This window comes from Oryzias melastigma, linkage group LG15, assembly GCF_002922805.2.
Source record: "Oryzias melastigma strain HK-1 linkage group LG15, ASM292280v2, whole genome shotgun sequence".
Lineage (NCBI taxonomy): Eukaryota > Metazoa > Chordata > Actinopteri > Beloniformes > Adrianichthyidae > Oryzias > Oryzias melastigma.
The window spans coordinates 574,880-584,820 of NC_050526.1; the positions used below are offsets into that span (position 1 = coordinate 574,880).

Genomic DNA, 9,941 nt, shown 5'->3' on the forward strand with positions numbered 1-9,941 from the left:
GTAGTGTATTTTTACTCAGATTTATTCTCCACATTTGTTCAGTTACTCCACTATAACACTCAAGGTCTCAAAGACAGAAAGAAATAGGTCTCTGGTCTCCCCTCCTATCTGACAAGATTAAGCCAAAAATATGTTTTCTAAGTAGTTCTCTTATTTATTCATTACAAAATTAACATTTTTATTTGTCTTATTAGGTGTATTCAGACTGGACCCATTGGTTCGCTTGAAGTGAACCAGAGTTCTTTTCCCCCAATAATCCGGAATAAATTATTAGTTTGAATACACCCAAGAGGACTCTGGTCCAGGACCAGGAACGGCTCCCTGAACCATCTTTTTAGGTGGTCTCTGTTCGTTTTTAAATCCTTCTGAGGTCCGGTTCGCTCTTTAGTCTGAATAGGCTCCGTGCTCTGAGCTGAACAACTCTACCAAAACGGCCACCAGAGCCAGGCATTATGGGATGTAAACAGAGTAACAAAGCAGAGACGCAGCAACTCATTGAAATGTGGTTGGATGAATGCAGGCTCCACTATTCTAACTTACTTTGCTTCTAACACTGTTTTCCAGACAATCTAAAGGTCATAAACATTTATCAGCGTACCTTGTCAGCCGACGTCCTCTCAGTAACCGCCTTGCAGCACGCCGCCGCCGTACCCAAAACTATAAAGTGTTGTACCAGACGTTAGAAGTTTGAATAAGTGAACTATCCCAACAAGGATCGCAAATTGTAGGACGTCTTTCTCTCATTGTTTTGCCCCCGCCCCATAATTCCTAGGGCTAGGTTGATAAAATCGATTAATCGGTTGAAGTTGATCTAAGCTTAATAGATCAATAATCGATCCATAAAAATAGAGATCCATCTAGCACAAAAATGTTTTGTTGGAGCTTCTCTTTTTGAGAACCCAAGTAACATAATGCTCTTATCAATCTCATTATTTCACTAATACATTTTACAATATGTGAACTGTATCCGATTAATATAAATATATTCAAAACACAGTAGATTATTCATGTATTTCTATACAAATGTGTCTAAATGTGTCAACTCAAAATTGAATTGAGTGAATTGAAAGAATCAGAAAAAAAAATCAGAATCAATTTGATCCAGGCGCCGGTGAATCGCATTGATCATGGAAATGATTATCAATACCCAGCCATAATAATTCCTGTCCAATGACTGAAAAGATCTTTTGTCAGGTGGTGAATGCAGACCAAACGCAGAGTTCAGGACTCGACCAACAGACTTTTCCAGTCTGAATACACCAAGAATCTTAGGTATTTTTCATTTGTTCGTTTTGTGTTGGGTTGATTTAACTTGATTTTTTATATATGTCCCTTTTTTTTATTTTTAGCTTTTTTATGAGAGCCTGTCATCATCATTTTCAACTCCAGAGTTTTTCTCAATTCTATTATTTCAAATGACATCAACAGTTTCAGCTTTTTGAAAATTTCCAATTTGAATCCGGTAAAGTTAGGCAGTGGTGTCTAAAATGTTCTGTAACAGTACTGATTGTACAGTTACCTGTCTGAACAGGTGTTCTGGATGAGTAAGTCTGCTCACATGTAAATGGATTTGGTTGGTTGTTATCCACAGATGGATTTAGTTGTTGCTTATGACCCCCAATATGAACCTCTGAAAATCAAACTCATCAGTGGAATAGTTATTGTCAAAACAACTGATTTGTTTTAAACTATTTTCTTACAGTTTTGTACAATATTTACAATCATTATTCAAATACATACATTTGTATTGTTAAAACCTTTTTTTGATAGTAAATCCACTTCAAACATGAAGCCCAGATTGTGGAATGAATGAATGAAACAAGTATGTATGAGACAGCAATAGTGGCATGAAGTAGAAAAAAAACATGGGGGACTCAAGACTGTGAGAAATGGAGGCAAGCAGAGATGATGGAGGAGGGTATCTTGTTTCCATGGCAACTGTGTCTCTTGGTGAGCTGTAGTGACCTTTTTTTCCAAGCTGCGTTTTGGAAGATTGTGTCTCCCCACTTCCCAGGATACTTGTTTGTACTGCTTTTTAAAAGATTCTTCTGTTCTTTCTGTTAAAGGTCTCTTAAAGGACGTTAATAACACCAAGTGATCATTTTTGTATGTTACAGATTGATATTCTTATTTTTGCATTTTAATGACGTTTACATGTAATTTGTTGGAAAAAACAAGTCATTATTATGAACTTAATCTCACATTTTGCCCTCAATTTAATGCCTTTATTTTTATTAATCTGTTAAAAGACACATTTTGTAATTGTCTCATCAGCTTTCCCTTGGTTTGGAATGGACATTGGTGGGACGTTGGTCAAGTTGGTTTACTTTGAGCCAGTGGACATAACTGCAGAGGAAGAACAGGAAGAAGTTGAAAACCTCAAGTCCATTCGTCGCTACCTCACCTCAAACGTGGCCTACGGTTCGTGCACTCGAACATGCTCTTCATCTGTGTGTGCATCAAACTGTAAATCAAAGACCAACGGTTTCTTCTCCATTCAGGGAAAACAGGCGTCCGTGACGTCCACCTGGAGCTGAGAAACCTGACCATGTGCGGCAGAACGGGGAACCTGCACTTTATCCGCTTCCCGACACAGGCCATGCCGCGGTTCATTCAGATGGGCCGCGACAAGAACTTCTCCAGTTTACACACGACACTTTGCGCCACAGGAGGCGGAGCCTACAAATTTGAAAATGATTTCAGAGCGGTAAGTGCATGTCCAAAGCCTGTCCTTTTTGAAGTGTTCTTGAGATGTTTAGGGATTTTTTTTATTTTTTTTATTTTTTTTACAAAGTTTGATGCAAAAATGACTAGTTGTGTGAATGCTCACTAAACTAGATTCTCCTGCTCCTTTCAATACATTTTTTGGCAAGTAAAAACTCAATCACACTTTTAGGGATTTCAGCAATCTTGATATCAAAATGTTCAGCTTGTTCAGGACATTACTACTTTATAGTTTTTTAAATATTGAGCTAAATCATTTGGGTAATTTTCTATCTACTGAGGTTTTTTAGGCTTACTAGAAAAGTTGCATTCTCTACAATAATGCTAGTGTGAATGCATTTTGCTGAAAGTAGTCGCTGAAGAAGCTGAAGCTTTTTGCTGAAAATGGTGACGCAGTTTACTTTAATTGCTGAAAATGCAAAAGCTATTTGCAAAATGTTAAATTTGCTAAAAAAAAAAATAGAAATTTTGTTTAAGAACTATAAAAGAGATCTGAAGATGGTCTAAATTTTAGAAAAATCTGTAGTAAATTTGCTTAAAAATCCCTAAGACATGTAAATTTTAGAAAAATATTTAGTGAGTTGCTTAAATGGGAGCTGAACTCCAAATTAGTCCCAGAAACTTCAGTACATGCCAAATGAACAAAAAAAGCTAGCTTGTTGCTTAAATACTAAAATAGCTTAAATTTCCTCAGTAAACTAAATTAGTCAAAAATGTTAGCATGTTGCTAAAATATTAGTTAGACTCCAAATGAAAAAACCTCAGTAGATGTAAAATTAGCCAAAAAACTAGCACATTGCTTGAATACTAGCAAAACTCCAAAATAGCGTAAAATTCTTCAGTGAGCTAAATTAGTCAAAAATGTTAGCATGTAGCTAAAGTAGAAGCTAAACTTTTAATTTGCCTAGAAAACCTCAGCAGATAAATCTAATTTGCCACAAAAAAGCTAGCATATTGCTAAAATACTAACTAAACTCCAGAATAGCTTAAACGGCTTACTTCATGGCAAATTTGGCATCTGCTGAAGTTTTTTTAGGCTATGTTGGAATTTAGCTAATATATTTGCAATATGCTAGCTTTTTCTGTGTGGCTAATTTGGCATCTTACTAAGGTTTTTGGGGCTAATCAAGAGTTTTGCTCATATTTAAGCAACACACTAAATGTTTTAGCAAAATTGTCGTGTATCAGGGATTTTTAAGCAATTTTACAGCACATTTTTCAAAAATGTAGTCCAACTTCAACGATCTTTCCTAGTTTTTTAACAGAATTTTAAGTCATTTAACATTTTACAAATAGCTTTAGCATTTTCAGCACATAATTATTACATTCAGCTAATGGCATTCACATTAGCATTATTGTAGGTAATACAACTTGTCTAGTTTCCGATTATTATTTTGTTTTGTCTGTGCTACATTTTGTCTGAATAAGTGAAATTTATTTTTGTAGCCTTAAAGTTTTCAAATAAAGAACCCCTCCAAAACTGTGTATTTCTTTGATTTTAGCCTCAATTTTGTCTTCCTGGTTGAATATTGCAGCAGTGTCCAGTTTTGTTGAACAGCTTGTTCTTTGATCTTGGAGTCTATTTTTGTGGTGATTTCAGTGCGTTGCCCTTTGGAAGTGAAAACATTGTTTACTTGAGTTCATTCACCCAGTTAAAGTACAAGAGGATCAATGAGCGGTCTCTGGGCATCTTAGTGTGACCCAAATCTTTAAAAAATGATTTTAAAACAGCTTTCAAGCATTTGCTTTCGATGTTTTTCCTGCGTCCCCCTCGGTACCCAAACCCTCTGAATTTATGCTTCAGATGGCCGACCTGGAGCTGCTGAAATTAGATGAGCTTGACTGCCTCATCCGGGGCTTGCTGTTCATCGACCGGATGGGTTTCAATGGACACCCCGAGTGCTACTACTTCCAGAACCCGTCGGACCCCGACAACTGTGTGAAGAAGCCCTGCAACCTGGACAACCCCTTCCCAATGCTGCTGGTCAACATCGGCTCTGGGGTCTCCATACTGGCCGTGTACTCCGAGGACAATTACAAACGGGTGACTGGGACCAGGTGAGGACGCCAGCGCAGTAACAGCTGTTTCTGTTCACGAGGTTTTATGTGTTTTTACCTGCCTTCTCCTCCTCATTAGAGTTTTTCTGTTCTTTCTTTGGCCTCTCCTGTCAACAGTCTTTCTCTTAATCTCACCTTGTCCCATTTTCAGTCTGGGAGGTGGTACATTCCTGGGTCTTTGCTGTTTGCTGACGGGCTGTGAGACGTTTGAGGAGGCTTTGGAAATGGCCAGTAAGGGAGACTCTAAAAATGTGGACAAACTGGTGAAAGACATCTACGGCGGAGATTACGAGCGCTTCGGTTTGCAAGGCTCTGCTGTAGCATCAAGGTGAGTGTGTTACTGTAGATTTCTTCTGTTTTCAGTCTTCATAACATCGAGTTTACTAACTCAAACATACATTTTACTAGGGATGTCCCGATCCGATCACATGATCAAAAAACCGTCCTGATCACGTGTTTGATGACTTGATCTGTATTGGATGCTGTCCCCTGATCAGTATCAGATATTCAATTTATTTGTTATTATGATCAGAGCTCTGTATTTCTCGCTGATTATTCTGGATAAATACTCCAATGCATGTCATGAACGAATCACGACATGTTATTGCCAGAAAACGCAGCAGAATATGACAACAGATGAAGCAGGATGCTAACAAAAACAGTTCAATCAAGCTAGCGAGATAGATAGATAGATAGATAGTCCTTTATTCGTCCCACGGTGGGGAAATTGCAGTGTTACAGCAGCATTGCAGATAGGTAAAAAATGGAACAATTAACATATTTACAACAGAGCTAAATAAGATAAAAAATACAAAAAGAAGAGATGAAAAAAAAAAAAAGAAGAAGCAATTGCACTGTGGATATGATTTATGTTAAATAAATAAATTGCACAACATATTTTTAAAAGTAGTTTGGAAAGACTGTGAGATAAAGTGACAACAGCAGGAATAAAAGTGACTAGTGACTAAACGGATCAAACGGTTCACTAGGATCAGCTCCGATTGTACAGTCTCACTGCAGCAGGTAGGAACGACCTGCGGTGTCGCTCTTTCAGACACCTGGGATGGATCAGTCTGTGGCTGAAAGAGCTGCTTAGGGACAGCACCGTGTCACAAAGGGGATGGGCGTCGTTCCTCATCAAGGATGATAGCTTGGCTACCATCCTCCCTTCCCCCACCTCCTGCACAGACTGAAGCGGCAGCCCCAGAACGGAGCTGGCCTTCCTCACCAGCTTCTCCAGCTTCTTCATGTCTGCTGAGGAGATGCTGCTGCACCAGCAGACCACTCCATAGAAGATGGCTGATGCCACTACGGAGTCATAGAAGGACTTTAGGAGTGGTCCCTGGACTCCAAAAGACCTCAGTCTCCGCAGCAGGAAGAGTCTGATGTTCAAAAACTCTTCTAAAAACGATTTAAACAGTCAACAAGTGTATATATTGTTTATCTTAACGCAAACAACAACCTGCAAATGCATTTCAACAGAAAAAAAGTTAGTTTTTTTATGTTAAGAACTCTCTGTGCTGCTGACAGCTACACAGCTGCTAGCTTAAGAGCTAGCTCCTTGATTTAACCACTTAGGACCCGACCTGTTCTTTGATATGCCTGTTTTTAAAATTTTCTGACAGAGAAATAACAGTAAAAAATAAAATTAATAATAATAATGACTATCGTAGGTAAAAAAAAAAGCGAAAATGTGATTTCTTAAGAAGTAAAAGAAAATTAAAAAAAATAGAAAATGCATAAACTGTTTAATTGATGATACCAATCATGAATACGCATCATCATATTCATGCTACAACTAAGTCATCATCACTTTTAAATCATTTTAAATGTAGATATAAATTGCATTTGGTGTAAAATGTTTAATAGAATCATTCAATAAAGTCATTCTAGAAAATAGTTTTTTTAAGGTAATGGTTGGACTATTTTAGTGTTTGTTAAAACTACTTTACAGAAGTTCCCTGTTTAAATGATAAAATAATGTCAATGAAACAAAAATAGGGTAAAAACCTGAATATGTTTATTGAACTTGTTAATTTTCAAAATGCGTTATAAAGTATTTGATTGAGACTTTGTATCGCAGATACTCAAAATTAATGTTTTTTGTATATATATATATTTTTTTTACTAAATATGACAGGCTACTATAAAAAAAGGAAGAAAACAAATAACAATAAAAGATGACTACATTTTACCTAATTGTCCTGTTGAAATGAATGACTGAAGTTGTGCCTGTTCTTTTTATTTTTTATGGTCCAAAGCTAGATACGTTTTCCCAAATCAATCAGTTAGATAATGTAAAAAAATAAACGTGCATTTCATACGTTTTTAGGTTTGTCACATTACACAACAGCAGCTCAAATAATTCAGAACTGAATAACAAAGCTGTAAATAAGCAGCAAAATGTATGAATCAACGAAATTCCTGCGACCATCTGGTTACGCTGCAATTATCTGTCGTCTTATCTTCCTTTACACACATCAAGCTATCTCTGTGATTAACATAAAGAGCAATGCCAGTTCAGAGGTTGCTCTATAAATCAAAGTCAAAACTAATGTTATCACAGCTAAAAGATTAGCATCAGTTCGGTTTTTGTTACCGTCCACCTGAAGGTTAAATCACTGAGGATTTATTTTTAATATTTTTAATTTTTAGTAGATGTAATGAAGTGTAAATGTTTGTGTTTCTGCTTCACAGTTTTGGTCACATGATGTGCAAAGAGAAACGAGATTCCATCAGCAAGGAGGACCTGGCCAGAGCCACTCTGGTCACCATCACTAACAACATAGGATCCATCGCACGCATGTGTGCCGTCAATGAGGTATACGCAAACCTCACGATCGGATCCGTGTTACTGTCATTCTGATTTAGGTTGGATTTGAATTTCTTCTTTGGTTTGTTTTAATGCAGAACAGTGGTCGGAAACAACAGCGATAATCTGAACATCTGCTGATGTTTTTCTAACTATTAACAGTTTTTGTCAGAATAATATATTTTAGGACAAAACATGAGCGGAAGCTAAACAGATCCATATTGTAGTCTTAGAAACACAAACTTTTTTTATACACTTGTTATAAAAAGTACTTTTAACCGGCTATTACAAAACATGCATATACCGTATTTTCCTGAGTATAAGTCGCATGTTTTTTCATAGTTTTGCCAGGGGTGCAACTTATACTCAGGAGTGACTTATTTGTTTGTTTTTTTTATTTTCTACACATCAAAAGGATTATATAGTATATTTGTTATTTACCCAGTAAACACGGGTTGTCTTTTAGCGGTTGTTTCCGCTAACATCCGACGTATTTCCCACTGACGGCATCCAAAACAAACATGAAGGAGAATCTCATTGTTTTCCTCTAAAACTTTGATATTTTTCTTATACAGATCAAAACATTAGTATTCTTTTTTTTCTTTATTTTTTAGCTACTCTGGACTTGACGGATTTGTTCTGAAACATCAGAATTTTATCATAAAAGTGCGACTTATACTCCAGACCAACTTATATATGATTTTCTTCTTCTTGATTAGACATTTTTTGCTCTTGCAACCTATACTCCGAAAAATACAGTATCGGTACTAGTTTCCTTTTTTTCTAAACTATGTTATTAAAAGCATTTTTTTCATGTTTTCTAGGTTTCTCACCCCCATAATTAAGAACTAAGGTTTATTTTAGGATGTAAAAAACAAACATAAACAAAGCAACAATTTCACTTTAAATGTGCTGCACTTTTTGTTTTCTTCCCAATCAGCTGACATCAATTAGAAGGAGATGAGTTGTAACAGTGATAGGAAAACAAACAAGAAATATCCTTAAATCTGAAAGTAAGTTACAAAATAGATCAAGTTAGGGTTGTAAGTGTCTCAGTGGGAGCGCTTGTGTTCTGGAGCGGAGGATAAATCCCACATCTGTGTGCTGTGAGCTTCTTTACAGTGTTGCCTTGTGGCATGGCGATCAAGCAGCATTGTACAGGGCTATCACTGCATGCAGAGCAGCAGCTGCTTCACACTCAGCCCCACTGTCACTAATACACTTATATTCTCTACATAATTTTTATTGGAAATGTTTTTCTACAATGCAGGAATAACCCAAACAGAGTGCAGTCATGTTCATGTCAGTTTAGCCAGCTAACAGTCAGACATTTGCCTTAACTTTGAGGTGAAACTAGAAAATTTAACACATTTATCACTACAATAATAAATTAGGAGTTATGTCTAGTCATCAGTTAAATTCAATAACTTGTTTGCTTCATGATTTCAACAATGCTTCCCTCCTTCAATGTCACAAAACTGCACACTAGCTTCTAGCACCACCTTGTGGCTAAAAAGATATTTGCTTTGTGTTTTTTTTTTTTCGTTTTTCTGAACTTAATATTGTTTTATAACAAATGTCACACTGTCAACACATTTGTTTATATTTTTTGTATGGATTTTATTTTAAAAGTGCAGTATGCATTTATTTCTACATGGACAGAACGAAGGTCACTAATGATGCATTAAAACTAATTCATTCATTAAATTATCAAAATAATTTTATAGCCAAGTATGTGACGGAAAATGTTGTTGGAAACAAGTTCCTGCAGTAGAGATGCTTAGATTTTACATTTTTAATGTATATTCTTCTTTTCTTGAGGCTTTCTCATTTTTATTTATGTTTTTTTTTCTCTTACCAGAAAATTGAGAGCGTGGTTTTTGTCGGGAACTTTCTTCGTATCAACACGGTGTCCACAAAGCTGCTGGCCTACGCCATGGACTTCTGGTCGAAAGGACAACTACGAGCTCTGTTTTTGGAGCATGAGGTGGGGCTTTGACAAACAAATCTTTAAAATAAAACGTTTAAGTAAAAATGCAAATGCTTACACTGGTGCTGAGCGATATGACGATAATATTGTGGGAGTGATAGAAAAGGCTCTATCATGATTTTTATTGCTGAACTGTTGTGCAAAAATCAGTTTTTCTACTAAGAAACTTGAAACTTTTGTGCACTAAAAATGTTTCTCATTTGTGACGATTCAAATACATGTTTCTTAAAAAAATAAAGTCAGAGGAAAGTAAGTAATTACATTTTTGTCATTTTTTTCAGGAAATAAGTGGAAATAAATTGTTTCCTAACTGTCCTGCTTCCTGTCTGACCTTTGTTTTTTTAATTTAGGAGAGTT

At 36.3% G+C, this 9,941-nt stretch overlaps 1 protein-coding gene across 2 annotated transcripts in view; it reads left to right on the plus strand.

The window, feature by feature from the left end:
• pank1a (pantothenate kinase 1a) overlaps positions 1-9,941 on the plus strand; it is a 20,645-nt gene that overhangs the window by 9,416 nt on the left and 1,288 nt on the right. For both annotated transcript variants that reach the window (XM_024297212.2, XM_024297213.2), the window contains exons 2-7: positions 2,275-2,421; positions 2,502-2,707; positions 4,529-4,782; positions 4,934-5,110; positions 7,480-7,603; positions 9,456-9,581. In XM_024297212.2, the coding sequence (XP_024152980.1) occupies positions 2,275-2,421; positions 2,502-2,707; positions 4,529-4,782; positions 4,934-5,110; positions 7,480-7,603; positions 9,456-9,581 (1,034 nt within the window). The remainder of the gene's footprint in view (positions 1-2,274; positions 2,422-2,501; positions 2,708-4,528; positions 4,783-4,933; positions 5,111-7,479; positions 7,604-9,455; positions 9,582-9,941) is intronic.